The sequence below is a fragment of the Oryctolagus cuniculus genome, chromosome 5, assembly GCF_051225735.1.
Source record: "Oryctolagus cuniculus isolate XC-2025 breed Fujian yellow rabbit chromosome 5, ASM5122573v1, whole genome shotgun sequence".
NCBI classification, from domain to species: domain Eukaryota; kingdom Metazoa; phylum Chordata; class Mammalia; order Lagomorpha; family Leporidae; genus Oryctolagus; species Oryctolagus cuniculus.
In genome coordinates this window covers 114,154,364-114,179,652 of record NC_142871.1, presented here as the reverse complement: position 1 = coordinate 114,179,652, position 25,289 = coordinate 114,154,364, and the positions used below count along the sequence as shown (strand labels likewise).

The 25,289-nt window shown below is 35.2% G+C and overlaps 1 protein-coding gene across 2 annotated transcripts in view; it reads left to right on the top strand.

Annotated features, from left to right (window-relative positions):
* The window catches only part of HCRTR2 (hypocretin receptor 2), a 112,364-nt gene that overhangs the window by 47,050 nt on the left and 40,025 nt on the right, over positions 1–25,289 (top strand). For both annotated transcript variants that reach the window (XM_070073932.2, XM_089333078.1), the window contains exon 2: positions 24,708–24,886. In XM_070073932.2, coding sequence (XP_069930033.2) covers positions 24,708–24,886 — 179 coding nt within the window. The remainder of the gene's footprint in view (positions 1–24,707; positions 24,887–25,289) is intronic.

Sequence of the window (25,289 nt, the reverse complement as noted above, 5' to 3'; positions counted from 1 at the left end):
AAAATTTTAAAATAGGACTACCATATGACCCAGTAGTCCCATGATTCAGTACATATACAAAGGAAATCAAAATTGTAAGTTGAGGAAATAATCTGTTCATTACAGCATATTGTCAATAGCCAAGCTATGATTCCAACCTAAGTGTCCATCTCAAACAAATAGATAATATGTTATATATAAATGGAATATTATTCCACCTTTAAAAGAAGTAAATTCTGTCATTTAAAACATGAACAAACCTAGAGAACATAAGGGTAAGTGTTATTACTAGACCTAGAGAGACAAATATTGCATAATATGATTTATATGTGTAATCTATAAACAATGAATTCATGTAATAGAGAATAAGATGTTGAGTACCAGGCATAGAGGTGGGGGTGGAGTGTTCTAGGGAGATATTCATCAGCTACCTAAAAATTTCAGTAGATAAGATATGTAAATTTAAGAGATACATTGTATAATATGCTAAGTATAGTTAATAATAATAAATTATATCCTTCAACATTGCTGAGAGTATATTTAAAGTATTTTCAACACAAAAATTTATTAATATGTTAGGTAATGTATGTGTTAATTTAGCCATTTAATCAATATTTACATATTCCAAAACATCATGTTCTATACAATAAACACAAAATTTTTACTTTCACTTAAAATATAAATAAAAAGCAGGCATTTTACCTAGTAATCAAAATGCCTGCTACTCACATCAGAATGCTTGGATTTGCTTCCTGGCTTGGGTTCTGGACTCCAGCTTCTTGGCAATGCAGATTCTGGGGTGCTGCAGTGAAGGATCAAGTAATTGGATCCTTGGGTTGTGTTCCCTGCCACTGGATCCAGCCAAGTCCCAACCCTCGCCACTTCAGGCATTTGGAGTGTGAACCAGCAGGTGTGAGTTTTCAGTCTGTCTTTTTCTGTCTCTTTCTCTCAAATAAGTAAACAAATATTTATAAAAATTTAATTTATTTAAAGGAATGATAATTAAAATTAGCATGTTGCATTTATGCATAATATATTATCACTTTAGATTCACATAAACGTTTCTCCCCACAACTGTTACTACACAAATAACTAAAAAGGAATGAGTGTGTCCTCGCAAATGGCATATATGGACTTTCAACTACCTACTATTATATGAGTTATAGTCTTTGTAAAATCTACAACAAATTCTGCTTATTTTTGCCCCTACCCTCCTATGAGATGACTTATTGACTGTATCCCAGTGTAGTAGTGAAAGTATGTGGTACCAAATGGAGAGTCAAGGCCATATGAATTTTCACAAGCATTGTCTGTTTAAAGAATGTAATCATCTCAGCTGGCACCGCGGCTCACTAGGCTAATCCTCTGCCTTGCGGCGCCGGCACACCGGGTTCTAGTCCTGGTCAGGGCACCGGATTCTGTCCCTGTTGCCCCTCTTCCAGGCCAGCTCTCTGCTGTGGCCAGGGAGTGCAGTGGAGGATGGCCCAAGTGCTTGGGCCCTGCACCCCATGGGAGACCAGGAGAAGCACCTGGCTCCTGCCATCGGATCAGCGCGGTGCGCCGGCCGCGGCGGCCATTGGAGGGTGAACCAACGGCAAAGGAAGACCTTTCTCTCTGTCTCTCTCTCTCTCACTGTCCACTCTGCCTGTAAAAAAAAAAAAAAAAAAAAAAAAAAAAAAAAAAAGAATGTAATCATCTCCACAAATGCTTCTTGAAAGATTTTGATATGTGTTTCAGAACCTGTAGATGATATAGATAAAAAAAAAAATCCTAACACAGGCACCACCATTCATCCAGTCAGCAATGCTAAAGTTATCAGATAATGTTAATGTGTTGTAATGTTATAATTCTATATACATAGAATGATATTTTTCAGACATATGAAAAGCAGTGTTGTAATTAATAAACTGTAGATATGGTTTAAAAATTTCCCCCAAAAAATTGAAATTTTAGTTTAATTTATTCATAATCAACAGAAACTAAAAGTACAATTTCTGCTAAGTATAAATTTTTTAAGTAAAACTGCTACTAAGTGACTTTGACATTGTTTGATTTATATAGAGGTTTTCACACATGAAATGTGTTTTAAGCCCTCTTTTATAGACAGACCATTGAAAAACACATTCAGACTCTTCATCTGATCCCACCACAACATTGTAAGAAAGACATCCTAAGCTTGTCTTGTTGTTCTTCCCTAGTTGTGCATTCCTGCTTAATGAGAAGGGTACAAGTCAGCTTTAAGTTCAAATCAAATGCCAATACTCATATCTTTACAGGATATGCTGATTATCAAACCGTCACCATTCTTCCTGTTCTGATTTCCTATTGTTCTCTCCCTTTTGTTTTGCTTCATGAGTTTTGTTAAGCCCACATAACAATTTAAGATGAATCACAGTGATCTAAAGTACTTCCTATTTGTTCCTATTTGTTCAGTATAGAGCCTGAAAGAAAAAAAAAAAAAAAAAGATAACTTTATCTTCCAGTATAGATTAGCCTAAGGACACTCAAATCCACTGTGTTCAGTCGCTGGGTCATTTGAGTTTTGGAGAGATACCAAATCTCAGGAGATTGTTGAGGCACTGGTTATGGTCTGGAAGATGATTCAATAAGTTAGTTTGTTTAGGCCTAGGGCATGGTGGAGCACACAGACAGTAAGGAAGAAGTCAATTAAAACTCCAACAAATGCCGAAGTCATGGATGAAGCGGTGAGAGGATCACCAGGGCAGTGATGATAGACTCTCCTCTGAAAGAGTATGTGCACTTGGAGCATAATATGAATAATGATAGGGGCATGGGAGTATAAGTCAAACAAAATTGGGGAAGAAAGAGATTTGAAACTTAAGGAGCTGAATGAATACATTAACATGTAGAGAACAAATAGTTTTAATTGAAATTTGGCAAGAAAGTAAGAGGGTTTAATAAGGAAAATAAAAATATTGAAGATTTTTGAATAATATTGTAGGATTTTACCACCATGAGACTCAGAATACAGTTTACAATGCTGGTTCTTTGTGGCATTGACTTGAAATGCAGAGCAAAAGGTCACCATTTCTGCATCTTGTAGTGTGTGTCTGAAGAAGTCAGGCCCATAATACTCAATCCAAATTTATCGTTTTTTTTGATGATATCAAAATGATATCATAGATTCAATGGTGACAGATGTTATAAACAGGCCAAAAAATCCAATAACATACTCCAATGTTTGAAAACAATTTAACGAATAGAACTTGAGATATCATTATATTCATTTTCCTATGGAGGTCTCATTTTCTTAGAAACAGTATACTTAAACTTTTCTAAATTAAAAAAAAATCATCTTTTGTTCTAAAATGACATGTTTTTATAAGCTTCATGAGTTCTGTTTCCTTTTTTTGAAAAATAACTCACATTTTGGTGGAAACATTGGAAATAGAGAAATAATTTAATATAACTCTAATCACAACTTTTCAGCACTTCTTTTGAGTGATTTCAGGAACAAACTTTATATTCATTTCATTTACCCACCATATTTCCTGCTTCCTTTATTTGGTTATTATGTATTTAAATAAGGCTGATATTTATGGTATATAAGGATGTTCATTGGAAGAGAAAGGATTTTTTAAATCAAAACCATAATGATAAATCACTTTATACCTGTTATGATGACTATACTCAAATAAACAAATTTAGCAAATATTAACAAGGATGTGGACAAATCGGTACCCCTGTAAATAGTTGATAGAAATGTAAAATGGTGTAGCCACTGTGAAAAATGTTTATATTAATTTACAAATCAAAAGTAGAATTGTTATCTGATCCAGAAATTTCTCTTTTGCATATACATATATATAAAATTGAAATTTGGTCCTTGAAGAGATATTTGCATTCCCATCCATGATCTTAGTAGTGTTATTCACAAAAGAAACTCACGGTTCATGTGTGTATGGATAAAAATGTTTGGAATACACATACAATGGATTATTAGTCAGCTTTTGAAGAGAGGGGGAATCCTGCTATATAAACTACATGGATAAACCTGGAGTACTTTATGCTAAGTGAAATAACACAGTCACAGAGAGACAGTAGCTGCGTGATTCCCATTATCTGTGTTCTCTGAAATAGTCAACTACATTGAAATCAAGCATAGTATTGAGATTTTCAGAAGCTGGAGTTGAGGGTGAAATACTACTATCCAACAAATATATAGTTTAAATTATGCACAAAAAAACTTTGTTTTATAGATTTGCTTTGCAAAATGTACCAGTAGTGGTATTAGATGAAAACATAAGGGAAAAATTTCAAGACATTGACATGGATTATGATTTATTTGATAAGACCCCATTAACAAAGGAAACAAAAGCAAAATGAGATAAATGGGTTTATCAAACTTGGAAACTTTTGTATAGCAAACAAAACAAATAATACAGTAAGGAGGCATCCAACAAAATGGCAGAAAATATTTGCAAATGATTTATCTAATAAAGAATAAATACCTAGAAGATATCAGCTACACAAAAAAACTCAAGAACAACAACAACAAAAAACAATAACTACCAAAACAATCCAGTTTAAGAAATTGGCAAAGGACCTGAATAGACAGTTCTCAAGACAAGATATACAAATGGCTAACAAATAAATTAAAAAATGCTTAAAGCACTAGCTGTCAGGGAAATGCGTTCAAAACCATAATGAGATATCACCTCATCCAGGTCAGTATGACAATGGTTAAAAAAAAATACGAAATTCTGGCATGGATGTGAACAACTGGAAACTCCTATATGCTATTGAATCTAAGTTGGTACAGCCACTGTGGAAAACAGTGTGGAGATTTCTTATTAAATGGAAATAGACTTGCCATATGATCAAGCAATCCAAATTACAGGGTATACACCCAAAAGACATGAACTCACTGTATCTAAGATTCCTGTGTCACAATGTTTCTTGCAACATTTTTCACAATAGCCAAGATATGTAATTAACTAAGCTGTCCGACACAAAATAAATGTATCTATAACTCTGCCTCTCAAATAAATAACTTTTTTTAAAAAAGAATGTATTAAAACTTTATGAGTTAAAATAAACATGAGTAGAAAAATTACATTATGTCTTCGAATTGAATTATTCTGGAATGTGTTGAAGGAATCCATCAGAACATTTTTCACTGTCACCTACCATAGTTATTATGAAAATTCCCAGTTAATATGATTCAGAGCATGAATATAAGAAACAGATTAAAAGTATTCAAACCACAGTACACAGTTTTGCATTTTGTGCAAAATAAATGATCATTTGACAAAACATGTGTAATTTACTTTAGCAAGCTTAAAATATTATCTTCAGTAAGTATGTGTTAGGGAAATTAATTAATGAGTAAGAATTCAGGTAAAGACTCAAATGTGGCTTGTCATCTGAATGTCATTACCCAAGGAAAGTCCTCAATGATTTTCTTTGTAATTCATTTCTAGCCAACAAGACCAAGGCCCATTCACTTGACCTCTATATGGAACCCTTTATTGGGGGTTACAAAGAAATAAAAAGTAACCGACCATTTCATCTTTCATAATTAGCCCACATTATTGATATTTCCCGTAACTCCTATGTTCCTACGCTCTTGTCATGTTAATGTCATTTGGAGATATGATTTAGGCAAACACCAAGAAAATATCCTACCTGCCTCCAACCTAGTAGAAGTAGAAAATACAAAACAGCAAAGCTCTTTACTCCTTCAGTGGTTAGAAGCTTGGACCACTTTCCATCTCCATAGTGTTCAATAGTTCCACATGACAGAGAGTGCTTTGCCTGAGAAAAGAAATCCGCCTTTTCTGAGAAGCCCTCAATTCTAGCGAAAAGACTTCTTGAAGAGCATTTATCTAAGATACCAAAGTCTTCTTTTCTACCAGCAATGGAAAGATATGAAAGAAATAGCCCCTGCCAGGGAAAAAGCCACCTGTGCCTATCCAAGAATGAGGACCGGACAGAAGAAGGGACGATAAAGATGATATACGCTGAAGACCTTTGCCCCAACCAGCATGATTTTCTATGAGTTTCAATAATTTCTAAATCCACCAAAGCACTTTCTTCCAATGCTAGGAGCATTCTTAGAAAGTAAGAGTAGTCTTCTGCAGCATGTCCCCCTGCGCTAATGCCCTAGCAATGCATCCCCTCTCAGGCCACCATGTCCGGAGGACTTAGTGAAGTCATTATATGGTAACTGGTACCTTTCTGATCATACCAGACCAAACACAGAGGCCCTACTCACAGAAGGAAAAACCAAAATGGCAATATTTTGGCTTAGAGAAGGTCTAAAACATCAATAACCGATCTACAAGTCCTCAAGTGTTGCACAAAGATAACGTTTACAACATTCAGATCAGTTAGCAGGAGAAAAGGAAAGTTTACTTGCTGGGAATTGGACTCTAAAGGAATGAGAATCTCTTGTCTGTGTCAGATATGACTGAGTAATTTAGTAAAGTGCCACTCCTGCTCCTTGAGACACAGGGTGTATTAATGCATGCTACAGGACATCAGAGCACCTTAGCCATGCAAATGACACTTCCTCTTCCTCTGTTGCCCTCAGGTGAAGATCTGTCAACTTAGGTGAAGGAGCAACACTTAAGACTGAACTGAGAGCCTGCGCTGCGGCTCAATAGGCTAATCCTCTGCCTTGCGGCGCCGGCACACCAGGTTCTAGTCCCAGTCGGGGCTCCGGATTCTGTCCCGGTTGCCCCTCTTCCAGGCCAGCTCTCTGCTGTGGCCCGGGTGTGCAGTGGAGGATGTCCCAGGTGCTTGGGCCCTGCACCCCATGGGAGACCAGGAGAAGCAGCTGGCTCCTGCCTTCAGATAAGCGCGGTGCGCTGGCCACAACGGCCATTGGAGGGTGAACCAACGGCAAAAGGAAGACCTTTCTCTCTGTCTCTCTCACACTGTCCATTCTGCCTGTCAAAAAAAAAAAAAAAAAAAAAAAAAGACTGAACTGAATTCCTCAACATGGACACAGGGTTTTGTCCTTTCCTTCAAAGCACGTATTTGAAATGAACACTTTCAAATATTCCACCATTTATTTACTCTTCTTCAATGTTTGCAAACAATATGATTAATAATGTTCACTGTTGAAGACTGGCAATACACTGTAATAATTTATTAAAAAAGGATGTATATTTTTGAATATCTATTTCAAAGTCAAGTAGTTTACATAGCTATAGAAATAATTTAGGTTGAGTTTTAAAACACTGAAATAATGACAGGTTTTTGGTATCACATAAACTGTTTAATTTTATATCCAAACCTTTGTCAGTCTGAAGTAAACATAGGTCTTATACATGTAATTTGAAAATGACTAAAATTTGTTTCCTCAGGAACATATTTTAACAATTTTCAAAAACATAATTTTATTCTTATTTTTTTTCCATGGGAAGTTTTTTGTGTGCTTTTTAATGAAAGGTAAATGAATGCTTGGATATCTTTTGAATTAAAATTATTGCTTTTCATTTTCTCTTTGTTTCAATGAAGAATAGAATTATAATAACTCACTTTAGTTAACTGACAACTAAAATTAATAATGTTTTCGATTTCTAATTGAAACTGTGGTGGATACTTGCATATATTTTATTTTTAAGAAACAAAGCAAGGACTTGTAAAAATAAATGTTTACTTCGTGCGCTTTTCAAATTTGCAGATTCAGTTATTGTAAAGTATTACTTGACCCAAAAAATTAATGAGAGAAAAAAATCAAGTTACTTGTTAAAGGAAAAATACTGCCAAATCTAGCAAAGCTGTGAGGTACTGAAATGACAAGTTAGGATAAGCAAACGCAGAGACTTCCATTTAATAAAAATTTTTGCAACTAAGTTGAGTCACTATATTTAATCACACATTTGGTTGTTGTTGCTTTAAAGTAAACAACACCTTAATACATTTCCTAATGGATGCCCTTAAACACATCAAATTTAGCATGTTCAGAATCTTGATTCCACTCTGCTCATCCTACTATGAATAATTTCTCCATTTTTGTTAATTGTCCATCGTCTTCCACAGAACAGATGTGTTCTAACCCATTTTTCCCAAATGCATTTTTTGTATACAAAATGATTTCCCTTTTTTATTTCAAAGATCTATTCTGACAGAAACATTTGGATTCAACATATAATTAAAAACTTAACAATACTAATAGTTGCTTCAAAGAGCATTCCCTCTTTGTCAATGTGCGACTATTTACATTAATTTGCATGTAATTCACTTTCATACTCATTCACTGGGATATGAATATTACTTAGTCAAATGGGCAATTAATTAATATAATCTTTATATATTCACTTGTTAAAATGCACAACACAGTCCAAATTCTTTGGGAGTTCTCACTGAATCTATGAGATGTGAATTTTGAAACAGCTGCAACTGTTTATGTCATTGCTCTTGTCTAATAGAGGCAGGTGAACATTCTATTTTTTGCCCTTACTTGCATAGAGTTCAAATAGTAATAATAATAATAATTAAAAAAACCTTTCTCTTACGTGCTATCTGAAAAGATGTCATCTATTTTAGTCCATGTTAACCCTGATACTAGGAGATGTTTGCTACTCTCTAATTTAGCTCAAGTTTTAACTACTCAATAAAGATTAGTTTCTGCAGTACAATTTTTAAAATATTATGAGACTTGGGTTAATGGGTGATGGGGATCACTTCTGAGTAATTTTATTAAATTTTACTGTTGAAAAATATAAATAATCTTTAATGGATATCTATCATTCATTCACATTCCAAAATTTGTGGCAAGTACTTTGATGTCCATTAAAGCAATCCCATGAGATAGACATGAGTATCTTGATCCTATACATATCAAAACTGAAGCACAGAGGGGCTAAACAACTTGCCCAATGTTAACAGAATATTGAAGGTAAAATCTGAATTAGGTATTTTTAACAACAAATCAGGAACCCTATAACATCTATATTTGAGGGATGTAATTTTAATACAGGTAGATTAATAATTTAAAGGCTAGCTTCTTATATTAATTGTAACAAGACAAGGATGATATAAGCTATTTAGTAAAATAAAATGAATTTTAATGAGTAGTAAATACACTTGCATTCATTAAATATAAATCACTATAAAATATAAATCAGTATGGTCAGAAGCAGTGATTGTATTCTTCATAATTATAATGTACTTACACCATGACAGAAAGGATTTCATTCAGTCTCTAGATTAAGTGCAAACATATTTAATGTCTTCTATCCTGTTATCTAAAAGGTCACTCCTTTGTTTTCAGCCTTCATATAATTCATTTTCAGGCATTCACTATATAGGGATTTATGAGAGCAAAATGATGTAAGATGCCAAAGTCCAAGAATAAACTATACATTCTCTAAGTTAAATTCTTTTCTCCTCTCCAGGATCAAATATTCATGGTAAATTCTCTAATGTTGAAAATAAAACCTGAGTCACACAAATTTCATACAATGTCATCTACCAAGTTCAGAATAGAGCCCCTGACTTCAGAAAACGAAAAAGTACAAGATCACTTTTGTAAAGAAAGACATACACTTTAAGGAAATAGAGACTCTATTAAATGGTAAAAACATAAAAGTTTACGAAATACTACAGGAATAAGAGGATAAATTACTAGCTGAATTTGAGCAATAGTTTTAAAACAAGTTCAGATGTAAACCAAGAAATCATCACATTAATTCATGAATAAATTCTTTTTTTAAAGATTTATTTTTATTTATTTGAAAGAGATATAGAGAGATGTAGAGCCAGAGCCAGAGAGAGAGAAAGAGAGAGAGAAGTCTTCCATCCACTGGTTCACTCCCCTAATGACTGCAAAGGCCAGAGCTGAGCTGATCTGAAGCCAGGAGCCAGGAACTTCTTCCCGGTCTCCCATGCAGGTACAGTCCCAAAGACCGGCGCTGCCTTCCACTACTTTCCCAGGCCATCGCAGAAAGCTGGATCGGAAGTGGAGCAGCTGGAACTCAGACAAGCGCCCATATAGAAAACCAGTGTAGCAGGCCAGCGCTTTAACCCACTGCAACACAGTGCTGGCCCCTGGAATAAATAAATTCTAATGTTGCCATCCAATTGCTCCAGATTTTTTTTAAAGATTTATTTATTTATTTAAAAGTTAGAGTTACAGAGACGGAAAGAGCTTGTCCATCTGCTGATTCACTTCCCAAGTGGCCACATCAGCTGAGCTTTGCTTGGCCAGACTGAAGCCAGGAACTTCATCTGGGTCTCCCATGTGGCTGGCAGGATCCCAAGCACTTAAGCCATCCTCTGCTGCTTTTCCCAGCAACCAAGTGTTAAATTTGTGCCCATAACAGATGACAGCATCTCAAGTGGTGACTTTATCTGCAATGCCACAAAGCCGGCCTCTCCAGATGTGTTTTTAATAAGATTCCTATAAAATAATGAAAGTCCCATAGAGTAATGTTTATACTCCATTTCCAAACAGCTAATAAAGATAGCAGGTATTAAACTTGACCCATCTGAATATCTATTATGAACAAAAATAAACCGACAGTACTGAGAATTGGCTAAAATGGAGAGCAATGGAGAGATTCACACCTATTGGTGAGAATAAAAACTGATACTGCACAAGTACTTTGGAAAACTTGATGAAGTTATGTAATAACAATACTTTGTTATAACATACTTTGTTATAACAATATCACTTATATATATAGCTAAAAGAAATTCACACATTTGTGAGTCAAAGGAGATATATAAAAATATAAGTAGCAACACTGTTTACAATAGCCCAGATTAGAATGAACCAAAATGTTCCTAAATGGTAGAATAGTTTAGAAATCATAATAACATGTACTGAAATATTACACAGCAATAAAACTATGCAACTATACCTACGTGTATGACCAGGATGATTTTAGAAGCATAAAAAAGTTATGATTGAGAGGAGTCAAACACACAAAGGATACATACATTTTGATTCCACTTAAAAACAAATAACAGACTATGATATTACAATCAGTATATAGGTTTCCTTGTTGGGACAGGGGAATGCTTGTAGAGAACAAATAGGAACAGAGCTTCTGGGATTCCTGTTCTGTCTTTTTTTTGGGGGGGGGGTTGAACAGTAATTATAAATATATGTTTGCTCTATGGTAATTTCTCCAGTGACAAGCTTATGATTCATATATTTCTGCACATGTATGATGCTACAATAAAAATGTATCTTAAAAGCCACAACAGCAGTAGCAAAATCAATGTCCATTGACTGTAAGGTATAATAATGCAAGCTGATGCTTTTCAAATAAAAATGCACTAAATAACTACTTTTAATCTCTGGAATGTACTTTCACATTCTTTTGATGTACTCTAATTTTAAGGATGCTTAATTCATCAAATATTTTATTTATATTTCATATGTTTTAAGAAATTTTTTAAGAATCTCTTACATATCCCAAGAATATGATAATGTGAGATTAATTACTTATCTTTCATATTTAGATCAATAATTGACCTGGAATTGATATTTGTGTATGATGTCATAGGGAAATCAAATATCATTTTTTCCATGTAGATATCAATTTACATAACATCATTTCAAGAAGAGACACTCCTTGCATAGTAGAGGACATGATGGTTCTACATTCATGAAGAGTTCCTAAATATGCAGATGTAGATCCCAATGTTTTATTTTGTACCCCTGATCTCTTTCTCTCTTTTTATAAAAGATTTTATTTAATTATTTGAGAGGTAGAATAACAGACATAGGGAGAGATAGAAAGTTCTTCTGTCCACTGGTTCACTCTCCAAATTGCTGCAACTGACAGAGCTAGTCCAATCCAAAGCAAGGAGCCAGGAGCTGCTTCTGAGTCGCCCATGCAGGTACAGAGGCCCAAGCACTTGGCCAACTTTTATTGCTTTCCCAGGCCATAGCAGAGAGCTGGATCGGAAATGAAGCAGCCTGGACTTGAACGGGCACCCATATGGGATGCCGGCTCTTTCGGCGGTGGCTTATCCCACTATGCCACAGCATGGGCTCCATGGCAATGTCATTTTTCTTCCTTATTTAGAATTCATCTCTTTGTTACAGGTTTTCAAAAATTTTATAATAACATAACTTGGGGTGATTTCCATTACATTTATCCTAGTTGAGATTTATAGCACTTCTTAAATCTGTGGATACTTTTAGTTAGTTTTGAGAAATTCTTGATTAATATAATTTCCTGGCTAATATACTTTTAAATATTGTTTCTACTTCATTTTACATTTTTACATATATTGAAAATTACATTACATGTATATTATATACATACAGCTATATTTATGTATTTTGAATATTTCTGTCTGCATTTTAAATTTTTTCTGTCTTCTTTAGCTTGGATATTTTTCTTAAATTTCTGCATTCTTTTTGATTTTATTTTTATTTTTTGTATTTATTGACAAACAGTAAGTGTATGTATTTATGGGGTACAATGTAATATTTCAGTACATCATACATTTTATTTTATTTTTTTATTTGACAGAGCTAGACAGTGAGAGAGAGAGAGTCAGAGAGAAAGGTCTTCCTTCCATTGGTTCACCCCCAAATGGCTGCTATGGCCGGCGCTGCGCCGATCCGAAGTCAGGAGCCAGGTGCTTCTTCCCGGTCTCCCATGCGAGTGCAGGGGCCCAAGCACTTGGGCCATCCTCCACTGCCCTCCCAGGCCACAGCAGAGAGCTGGACTGGAAGAGGAGCAACCGGGACTAGAATCTGGTGTCCATATAGGATGCCGGCACCGCAGGCGAAGGATTAACCAAGTGACCCATGGCACCAACCCCTACATCATACATTTCAATGATCATATTAGGATAATTAGCATCCATTGTTTCATATATTCAAGGTTTCTTTAGAAAGGTACACTTTACTACTGTTAACTATTATTACCCTATTATTGCTAGAACGCCAACATAATTGTTTTTAAAATAAGGAAAGAAAGTATTCTTTAATTGAATAAAAGTAAACCTTTCTGAGCTTTGATTTCTCTCTATCTGTATCTATATATAGAGAGAGAGAAAGAGAGAGAGATTTTTTTTTGAGAGAATTACTTTGGAAAAGAACTCAAGAACAGTGCCTATTTTGTAAGCACTTAGGCATTACTATAGCTTATGAGACATAGAAAGTATCCTCCACTTAATACATTAAAACAAGGTAAATATATGCGATCAAGATTTACTGGTAACTCTCATAATCCAGCTCTTTGAGGAGAGAGATCCTGCATGGAAAGTTAGTGCACAGTGACTCCTGTTGTTGATTTAATAATTAACGTTCTTATGTATAATGTCAGTGATCACCTGAAGCTTTTGAAATGAACTGCCTACACTGTGGAAGCCTTTTGAATCCACTGACTCCTTCCATATTTACACAAGGGTCATGAGCAAAGTGAAAGTTTTTTCCTCCATTTAGAGTAAAGAACACCCTTCTTTGATGACCATTTCTTTCTGTTGGGGTCTTACCTACAGAAGTTCTTCATGTGGGACACTTTTTGCCATAGTGTTTTGGCCTTGCATGCCTGAAGTACTCTGATTTGCTTTTCAGCCAGACCAGATTGCCTTATGGGATGATTCTGAGGACAGACTGTTACTTAAAGTGATAGTCATTGTATGAGTCTGCTCTATGGACCACTTCTCATATTGAAGCATTCACTCTTTTTAACTCTCTCTTATTATTATCAAAGATTTAATCCTGTTTGTATGATCACTTTACTTAATTCTATCTATATGATCACTTTATCACTCAATCCTATCCCTATTCTCACTCTAAAAATCAAAATGCTATTTTTACCACCCAGTTTCAGGGGTTTGGGTGCCATGGTAAGTTTTTAAACTGGACCCTTAGAATTAAGTCCATATGATGGCCAGCACCGTGGCTCACTAGGCTAATCCTCCGCCTTGCAGCGCTGGCACACCAGGTTCTAGTCCTGGTTGGGGCGCTGGATTCTGTTCTGGTTGCCCTTCTTCCAGGCCAGCTCTCTGCTGTGGCCAGGGAGTGCAGTGGAGGACGGCCCAAATACTTGGGCCCTGCACCCCATGGGAGACCAGGATAAGTACCTGGCTCCTGCCATCAGATCAGCGTGGCGCGCCGGCTGCAGCAGCCATTGGAGGGTGAACTCTCTCTCACTGTCCACTCTGCCTGTCAAAAAAATAAAAATAAAAAAATTAAGTCCATATGAATGTATGAAGAACTATACAGTTTTGGAGTTGCAAACTTCACATGTTTCACAGTTACATCTTAAGAATATGGTGATTCTTCCCTCCATGATCATCCTCCCACCCATGTTCCCACCTCCCTTCCTCTTTTTTATTTGCATTCTTGCTTTTTCTAAGATCTATTTTCAGCTAATTTTATACACATATGGTTGTCTCTATTTTGAGTAAAAGTTCAACAGATTATGCGAAAGAAGATAAAAGAGAAAAAAGGAAAAAAGAAAGGAGGCAAACTGTTCCTCAACAGTCGAGACAATAGCTGTTCAAAGTGACTGCATCTCAAAGTATCAGTTTCACTTCTAGATTGCCTTTTAAGTGCTCAATTATTGCAGGTCAGGGAGAACATATGGTATTTGTCTCTTTGGGACTGGCTTATTAAATATTATATTTTACAGTTTCATCCATTATACTACAAATATCCAGATTTCATTTTTTACCACTGTGTAGTATTCCATGATGTACACATGCCGTAATCTTTTTTATCCAGTCTTCAGTTGACTGGCATTTTGGTTGATTACATGTCTTAGTTATTGTGAAATTGACTGCAATAAACATGGTTGTACAGATAGCTTTTTAATATGTTGATTTTATTTCCTTTGGGAATATTTCCAAGAATGGGATGGCTGGGTCATATGGTAAGTCTATATTCAGATTCTTGAATTACTGTCTTTCATAGTGGCTTTAACAGTTTACATTCCCATCAACAATGGATTAGGGTACCTTTTCCCCCACATCCCACCAGCATTACTTGTTTATTGATTTCCGTATGAAAGCCATTCTAACAGGTGTGAGATGAAACCTCATTGTGGTTTTGATTTGCATTTTTCTGACTGCTAGAGAGCTTGAGCATTTTTCATGTATCTGTTGGCTATTTGGGTTTCCTCTTTTGAAAAATGTCTAACTCCTTTGCCTATTTCTTAACTGGGTCGTTTGTTTTGTTGTTGAGTTTTTTGATCTCTTTATATATTCTGGTTATTGATCCTTTATCAGTTGTATAGTTTTCAAATATTTTCTCCGATTCTGTTGGTTGCTTCTTCACTTTCCAGGGTGTTTCTTTTGCAGTACAGAAACTTTTCAATTGATATAATCCCAGTTGTTGATGTTGGCTTTGATTGCCTGTGCCTCTGGGGTCTTTTCCAAGAACTCTTCGCATATGCCAATGTCTTGCATATGCAATGTTCTCTAATAATCCCCAATGTTCTCTAATAATTTGATGGTATCAGATCATAGATTTAGGTCTTTAATCCATTTTGAGTGGATTTTTAGTAAGGTATAAGGTAGGGGTCTTGCTTTATTCTTCTGCATGTGAAAATCCAGTTTTCCCAGCTCCATTTGTTAAAGAAACTATCATTGCTAGAGGGATTGATTTTGGCTCACTTGTCAAAGATGACTTGGTTGTAGATGCTTGGGTTGATTTCTGGTGATTCTATTATGTTCCATTGGTCGATACATCTGTTTTTGTACCAATACCAAGATATTTTTATTATGACTGCCCTGTAGTATGTCTTGAAATCTGGCATTGTGATGCCTCTGGTTTTGTTTTGTTGAAAGATTCCTTTAGCTATTCGGGGTCTACTGTGTTTTGATATGAATTTCAGTATAATTTTTTTCTGTATCAGAGAAGAATGTTCTTGGTATTTTGATTGGTATCACACTGAATCTGTAAATTGCTTTCAGTAGCATGGACAGTTTGATGACACTGATTCTTTCAATCCATAAGCATGGAAGATTTTTCCATTTTTTAAATGTCTTCTATTTCTTTCTTTAATGTTTTGTAGCTCTCATCATAGAGATCTTTGACATCTTTAGTTAAATTTATTCCAAGTTATTTGAATGGCTATTGTGAATGGGATGGATCTTAGGAGTTCTTTCTCAGCCATGGCATTGTCTGTGTATACAAAGACTGTTGATTTTTGTGTATTGATTTTATATCGTGCTACTTTACAAACTCTTCTATGAATCCCAGTAGTCTCTTGGTGGAGTTTTTTGGATACCCTATACATAGAATCATGTTATCTGCAAATAAGGATAGTTTGACTTCCTCCTTTCCAATTTGTATCCCTTTGATTTATTTTTCTTGGTTAATGGCTCTGGTTAAAACTTACAGGACAAAATGAATAGCAATGGTGAGAGTAGGCATCCTTGTCTTATTCCAGATCTCAGTGGGAATGGTTCCAACTTTTATCCATTCAACAGGATGCTAGCTATGGGTTTGTCTTAAGTTGCCTTAATTGTGTTTAGGAATGTTTTTTCTACAGCCAATTTGCTTAGAATTTTCATCATGAAAGGGCGTCACATTTTTAGCAAATGCTTTTTCTGTATCTATTGAGATAATCTTATATTTCTTGTTCTTACTTGTTACTGTGATGTATCACATTGATTTTTCAGATGTTGAACCATCCTTGCATACCAGGGATAAATCCCACTTTTTCTGGGTGATTGATCTTTCTGATGTGTTGTTGGATTCGATTGGCCAGAATTTTGTTCGGTAGTTTTGTGTCTATGTTCATCAGAGAAATTGGTCTGTAGTTCTCTTTTTCTGTTGTATCTTTTTCAGGTTTAGAAAGTAAGGTGATGCTGGATTCATAGAAAGAATTTGGGAAGATTCCTTTCCTCTCAATTTTTTTGAATAGCTTGAGAAGAATTTGAATTATTTCTTCTTTAAATGTCTGGTAGAATTCATCAGTGAAGCCATCCAGTCCTGGGCTTTTCTTTGTTGGAGGATCTTTGTTACTGATTCAATATCTGCCTTGGTTATGCATCTGTTTAGGTTTTCTATGTCTTAATGGCTCAGTTTAGGTAGGTTGTGTATCCAGGAATCTATCCATTCCTGCTAGGTTTCCCAGTTTGTTGGCATACAGCTCTTTGTTAGGTTAGACATTTTCTACTAGTTTAGATACTCCAATAGATGGTTCTATCTTTTTTTGTTAAAGAATTATTTATTTATTTGAAAGTCAGAGTTACACTGAGAGAGGTGGAGAGGCAAAGCGAGAGCAAGAGCAAGAGCGAGAGTGAGAGAGAGAGAGAGAGGTCATCCATCCACTGGTTCACTCCCTAATTGACTGCAACTGCTGGCGCTACACTGATCTGAAGCCAGGAGCTTCTTCTGGGTCTCCCACATGGGTACAGGGGCCCAAGGACTTGTGCCATCTTGTACTATTTTCTCAGGACATAGCAGAGAGCTGGATCAGAAGTGAAGCAGCCAGGACTTGAACCGGCGCACATATGGGATACTGGCACTGCAGGCAGCGGCTTTACCCACTACATCACAGTGCTGGCCCCAGATGGTTCTATTTATCTTCTGTTAAATATCTTTGTGGCATTTCTAATAAATGTATGTTTAATCCCCATAGTTCCATTTATTTTCCTGATTATTAATTAATATAGTAAATTCCAAATTTCTTCAGGATATATATTTTCTTTATTTTCCTATAGATTTTTGACCATGTGCTACTACCTCCTTGTATGCCGTTAGATTTTTTTTGAATGACATAGAAAGAGAGGGATATACAGATAGTGAAAGAATGAGAAAGATCTTCCACCTGCAATCTCACTCTCCAAATGGCTGTAAGAGCCAGGTCTGGACCAGGCTGAAGCCAAAGCCAGGAATTCAATCCTTGTCATCCACATGGTTGGTAGGACCCAAGTTTTTGAGCCAACATCTGCTGCCTTCCTAGGCACATTAGCTTGAAGTTGAATTGAAACCAGAGCAGTCCAGCCCCTGAACTTTGATATAGGGCACTGGCATCTCAAGTAGTGGCTTAACCTTCTGTACTATAGCCCTTTGAGTAGGATTTAGTTTGGAAAATTATAGGAATTATGTGATGCTGAATCTAATGTTATCTTCTTTCAGATAATTTGATGCAGGTTTTTCAGGCAGTTAATATTAGAACAGAAAATCTCTATGTAGTGCCTTAATGAAGGATTTGAGTCTACACTTCATTGGGAGATCTTCTTGCGGTTCATCTCTATTATAGTTCACCCCTGGAGTTGCAGCTAAAAGCAGAGGCTTACTTTTCCTTACTTGATAGACCTTGAACCACGATTCATTCTGTGACAGAGGTGATTTTTTTAATAGAAAACTTTTATTTAATAAATATAAATTTTAAAAGTACAACTTTTGGATTTTAGCGGTTCTCCCCCCCACCCCATGACCACCCTCTTGCCTGTAAACCATCCCATTTCCTACTCCCTCTTCCATCCCATTCTTAGTTAAGATTCATTTTTAATTATCTTTATATACAGAGGTTTACAAAAACTTATCCCAAACTGTGGAGTTAGAAGGTGGGATAATGAGACAGGTCGACTTGCTCAGGAAAACAGGATAAAACTGATCGACAGAGGGAAGGCCAATCAAGTGGAGTGAAAACAAGAAACACATCTCTGAACTGTATGGAGGTTGTTTTTTACCCTATTAGAACTATACTGGTGGGCCACTTTCCTGATCCTAAAATTACACTCTTGAAATTATTCTAGAGACTTCACTACATTATCTTTTCAAGACAGATTCTTTACAGGAGTTACACACTAACTCTCTTCTATATACTTTCAACTGCCTTTTTTTTTCTTTTGAATTTTCATTAGAAAAATTGTTTATGGCCGGCGCCCTGGCTCACTTGGTTAATCCTCTGCCTTGTGGCGTTGGCATCCCATATGGATGCCCGGTTCTAGTCCCAGCTGCTCTTCTTCCAGTCCAGCTCTCTGCTGTGGCCTGGGAGGGCAGTGGAGGATGGCCCAAGCTCTTGGACCCCTGCATCCGCATGGGAGACCAGGAAGAAGCACCTGGCACCTGGCTTCGGATCAGCGCAGCACTGGCTGTAGCGGCCATTTGGGGGTAAACCAACGGAAGGAAGACTTTCTCTCTGTCTCTGTCTCTCTCACTGTCTATAACTCTACCTGTTAAATAAATAAATAAATAACTTTAAAAAAAAAGAAAAATTGTTTTATTTCACTTTCACTCAGCCATTTATTTGTATCTAATTTAGGAGTTGTTGGTGACTTTATCATTTGTTGAGCACTCTTTGTTCTAAATTTACAATTTGAAAAAAAAATTCACTTCTGTATTTTAAAGACAATGACCATAATGTTTGTCCCTGAAGCCCCAAGATGAGCATTTTCAAAGGCTTTCACTGACACTTTGTGGCAAAGAGCGGAACTACAATGTTTTGTAGATAGATTTTCTGAAATGTTTATTTTATATGTGTGTAATATAGCAAACAAGAGTCAAGAAATTGTTATCTTACTTATCTGTATACGCATATATGTAAAAAAATCAAAAAGATGAAAAAATGTTTTACTACAATATTTCTTAACCTACAACCTAACAATTTAACAAACAATAATTTTGTTTCACAAATAATAAAAATCTCATGGCTGTTATGTTTATGAAGAATAAAGTATATTTTGAAACTTTTCATTTCACTATTTTATATACTCACTGGTTCATATAAACATATTTTTCAAAAAAATCATTTAGATAATATGTGGATCTCTCCATACTGCTTCCAAGATTTTTGAAGAACATGATTATTGGTGGAAAAAATTTTCTTTTCTATTTCATAGACTCAATTATAATGGCAAGAAAAATTTAAAATTTTGATAAAATGAATTCATCATAAAACTTGTAATCTTAACCATTTTTAGATGTACAGTGCAGTGACAGTAAGCACATCAACATTGGTATGCAATCATTACTACCATCCACCTCCAGAACATTCCTCTGTTTTCCTATTCCTTGGTAAACACCATTCTACTATTGTCTCCTGATTTTGACTGCTAAGGGTACCTCCTATAAGTAGAATCATGCGATCATTGTCCTTTCATGTCCATGCTATTTCAATTTTAATATAAAAAATTAAATACATCCACAAATACTTGAAATTAAATCTATATAGTTAGTACAGATCTTTTCAAGAAGATCAATCATCATTACTTATATAGCATGTATAATCACATCTCAATATTATAAGCTTTAAAGTGAATTAGTAGTTGACATTTCAAAGGCAAGTATATGTTCAATAATATACAGAATCAGAAGTTCATTTCACGTGTTCTTTTTATTTTTTTACTCTGAGTTTCTTATTTGTTGTATAATTAAGCAATTTCTAACGTTTTGTCACATTTACTTCAAGTGTAGAAATTAAATACATAAACATGTATAATTTTTCCTTGTAAAACAGAAAATATAAGTATTATAAAATGAGGAATTCCTGAGAAAGATCAAAGCATTGGGAAAGAAAGGCATAGTGTCATGTATGATTCAGTGATGCAATATTATGACCATATGCAAAATGATATGACATCTACACTGTTTGTATAATCTCTGTATATTAACTTTCACAAATAACAGAAAATGTGTGATATTTGTCTTTCAGTATAGGCTGATTTTCATTAACGTAATGGTCAACAGTTCCATCCATTTTGTTAGAAATGGCAGGATATCATTCTTTTTATGGCTGAGTAGTACACCATTGTGTGTACATACTACGTTTTTTTCATCCTATCATCAGTTAATGGACAACAAGATTTATTCCATATCTTTGTTATGGTGAATTCGGCTGCTATAAACATGGGCATCTTACATGTTCTTAGTCAAGTCTTAATATCAGTAGATTAGCAGGATATAACTTATGGTCAAATTGTTCTTAGAGCAAGTATTGGTTTGTGAATTTGGCTTTGTTTATATACAATGACATCAATATTAAAAGAAAAGATTATTAGGGCACAGGTTATAATGGAAAAGGTATTTTATACTTTTCTTATTTGTTTATTTGAGAGAGAGAGAGAAGGAGAGCTCCCATCCACTTGTTTACTCCTCAAATGCCCATGATAGCCAGGGCTGGAAAGGAGAAAGCTGAGAGCCTAGGAATCAATTCAGGTCTCCCAAGTGGGTCGTAGAAACCCAATCTCTTGACCCATGAGCACTACCTTTCCGGATCTGCATAAGCAAAAATGTGCAGTTAGGATATAGAGCCAGGTATCAAAGCCAGAATCTGCGGTACGGGTCATGGGCATCGTAACAATATTCTTACCTTTCAGGGCTATATATATAATTAAAACAGAGAAAGAGGAGGAAATCAAACAATGGATTGAAAGATAAAGAAAGAAATGGGTTCATTTGCATCTTGAAATTTCAGCTCAGTAATGTTTGTATTAGAGATGGAGCTTCACTAAGTCTTAATTCTTGTCCTCTGTTATCTTTCTCCCTGTGTGCTCAGCTCTTCACTTATTCCTAGGTAATGGAAGAAGGATTTTAGATGCAGACTACATGCAAATGGACTTTAATGTTGTTGTATAATGGTCATTCATAGGACTAATTTCAAATGTAGTACAAAATTTAGATTTTGGAGCTTGTTGAAGTTCATCAGAAGGTAATATATGGAAACTGAGAAATATAGATCAATTACATATAAGAGAATATTAATGAGTACCTAATTTCTCTGTCATTTTTCATGTTTTATCCATATCCCGTCTCCCAAGATTCAGATTTAATTTAGCATCTACTCAAGAAAACCAGTTCCTAGTAACTTGATATAAGGTGTGATCCAAAAAAAAAAAAAAAAAAATCTTGACTTGGCAGTTAAGAAAGCTGAAAAGATTTCAAACTGTCTTAACAGAGAGATAGTGACCAAAGCAACCATCCATTGGTGCTTTGGATAGACTACCTGGAGATGTCTATTCATCTACAAATGGCTCATGTAGAGCCATTGTCAATAATCTGGAATGTGTTCAGAATAAAAGATCTTGGTTATGTTCAATGCAAACCTCTAGAGTTGAACATGAAGATTCTGGAGATCATTAATGCAGAGACAAAGGCTAGGGGAATAGACATAATTCTGTCTTTCAATATTTCAGCTAATACTAATATGAGTGAAATAATGTACTCACACATCCTCCACCTGAAGATTTGATTACATCTTAACCCCCAGAACTTCAGAATGTAAATTATTTGGAAACAGGGCCATTGCAAGTGTAATTTGTTATGTTGGGGTCAGACTATAATAGGGTGACCTTCTAACCCCGTGTGACCATATCCTTACCATAGCATGGTACATAGGGATATAGAAAAATACCATGTTAAGTCTAAGGCAGAGATTGAGAACACCAAAGACTGAGAAGTGAGAGAGAAGAAAAAGATGTTGTTACAGGATTTGGGAGGATCATAGCCCTGCTGACTCAATGATTTCAGACTTACTGCTTCTAGAACTGTGAAACAGTAAATTTCTATTGTTTTCAACACCTCGTTTATAATACTCTGCCACAACCGCCCTAGGAAACACATGCAGATAACACAATGTAGAAAAATAAGTAAATTTTATTCTTTAGGTTTCAAGAATTAAGGAATAATATACAGATGTGCAAGGGAACCATTTCAACTCAATAAAATAAACTGTTACCACCAATTATAAATGCTCAAGCATGTTGGATCAAGGGTGTTGCAGAGGTGATTACTCAGGCATCAGATAGCAAGTTAGAGTGAATGAGATCCAATTCAAGAATTCAGTGTTAAAGTCCTGTCAGATAGAGGTTGGCAGTTTCTTTTATTATTATTATTAATTTTCTACTTCAAGCATGGGCATGCCAAAATTGTGAATAGGATTCAGATTCAAGCTCTAGTAGTTGCTAGTTAGTCTTGTGTCCTTAGGTGGGTTACCTAACCTCTCCATCCCTAGCTTCGCATATGTTAAAGAGAGATGATAATAGGACTCCCTTCATAGTGTTATTATGATTAAACAAGTTAATAATTTAAAGTGTTTAGCACAGAAGATATGCCACATAGTAAGCATGAAAAAAGTGCTGTTTGTGCAAATATTTTCTTTAATCTTGGTTAGACACAATACATTCACACCATCATCTCATAACTGCCATTTCTCACCTCCTAAATATAGAGTTGAAGTCAAACTAGAACTACATTAATTGCATTTAATATTTAATTAAAGTACTAAGTATATTCTTTCCTAGATTTAAGCTTACATGATTGCAGTTATTTGTTGATCAAATATAATAAATATATTTTTGGTAATTTTCTCATAATAAATTATAAAAATGTGTTTGTCAACTGCAAGAATGAATGTGCATGTTTGTGTGTATATGTTTCTAGTGTTTATAGAAGATAAATCATTCAACATAAATAATCATTCAACAGAATTATTTTCAAATAATAAAGGCTATAGTTTACCCTAATTAAGGCTCACCTGAGTTTTCAGGTACAAGTATCCTGGGGAGAAAGATGTGGCATCTTCAAAACTAATTCCTCAGGAATCTAGGCATTTTATTAAATTAACATCTGTTGGTAGCTGACAGCCAATTTAAGCTTCAGGAGGTGGTAAAAGCATTTTCCAACACACAAAACTCTTAATAAATGGTACATAATTGAATTCTTCATTCAGTGACTAAAATCTGACAAAATGCGTTATTTCAGTTGTTTCATTGCTATATAAAGTTACTAATCACTTCATCATCTGGGTGTGTAAGTGAAAACACTGACAGATTAATGATACCCCAAATTCACAGTTACTTTCAGTAAAGCAAATCCATCAACAGATGTGAGTAGCTGTGCATACACATATTCAATTCGAGAACCAGTGATTTTATAACCTTTGTATACTTGAATCAGGTGGAGGACAGGGGGTGGGATATTGGATATTGTTTCAGCTGCTTTATGGAACTGAGTGAAATAGCCCAAATTTTAAACTGTAGATATTCTCTAGTGCACAGAGAGGACAAAGGAGAAAGTATTAAAAAGTGTGTTTTTTTGGAAGGTGATGTTTCTAGGTCATCAGGGTAATAGAAAGGAGAAAGAATTGCATTTCTAGAGTTTATATGAGTTTTGTTACTGCTCCCTGAATTCCATGAGATGAGTTGTGTAGTAGAGACCATCTTTTCACTTAGAGCTAAATCCCGGTTGTAACTATAATTCTGTTCTTTTTGAACAAAGTGTCCTTACACAACTTCCATGAATCCCCCATGTCTTATTTCATTTATGAATCCCTCAGATTATTGTTGAGATTGAATAACATAAATATATGAATTTCATAGCTCAGTATTTGACAATGGTTAGAGCTGAATAATTGTTGGCTCGTTTCTTTTAAAGGCAAAGATTTTTATCTATTAAAGTTCCAAACACAGAGTTTGGGAGCAGATATGGTTCAAGGGCATGGATAAGGAAAACACACAAGTTAATGAAAATTCCCAGCGTCTAGTCAATATAATTTAGCCACTACCCCTTCAGGTTCTACTACATACTTAGTAGTGAGAAAATAGAAAGCTGAATCAAAGATTATTGTTTAATTTCTGGGACATTCAATTTAAAATGAAATGAAAATAAGTGCAGCCTCAGGTTCGATTGAGAAATGGCTTGCAAAGTAAATGAACTAACTTCAAGCACGTCTTCAACAATGGAGTAGATGGACTGGTTCATTGATTACACAGAACATGTTTAAATTGTCTATTGCTTATGATATAAATGTGCAAATTTAAAAATATTTCTTCATTGGTGCCTATTGTCTCCATCTAATTATTCTGCTTTCTTTACAAATGAGTTTGTGTGGCAGTGTGGAAGAACCACCACATGAGGACAGTGACAAACTACTTCATAGTCAACCTTTCTCTGGCTGATGTTCTTGTGACCATCACCTGCCTTCCAGCCACACTGGTCGTGGATATTACTGAGACCTGGTTCTTTGGACAGTCTCTCTGCAAAGTGATTCCTTATTTACAGGTAATTCGTTTTTTTCCACAATTTTTGGATTCATATACAGAAGGTTCTGAAGAAATATATTTTTAGGGCCGTTTTAGTGTCACAGCAAAATCAAGCACACAGCACAATGATTTCAAATTTGCTCCCACATGTGAACCCTTCCCCATTACTAACATTTCCCTTCCTCTGCCAAAGTGGTACATTTGTTATAACTGATGAAGCTATATTGACACATCATCATCACTCAGAATCCATAGTTTATACTAGGGTTACCTGGTGATATGCATATTATGGGTTTGGACAAATGTGTGATGACATATATATATATATATATATATATGCCTACTACTCTGTAAGATACTATAATGGCATGTGTGTGTATATATATATACCATTATATATATATATGTATTTGTCTACTACA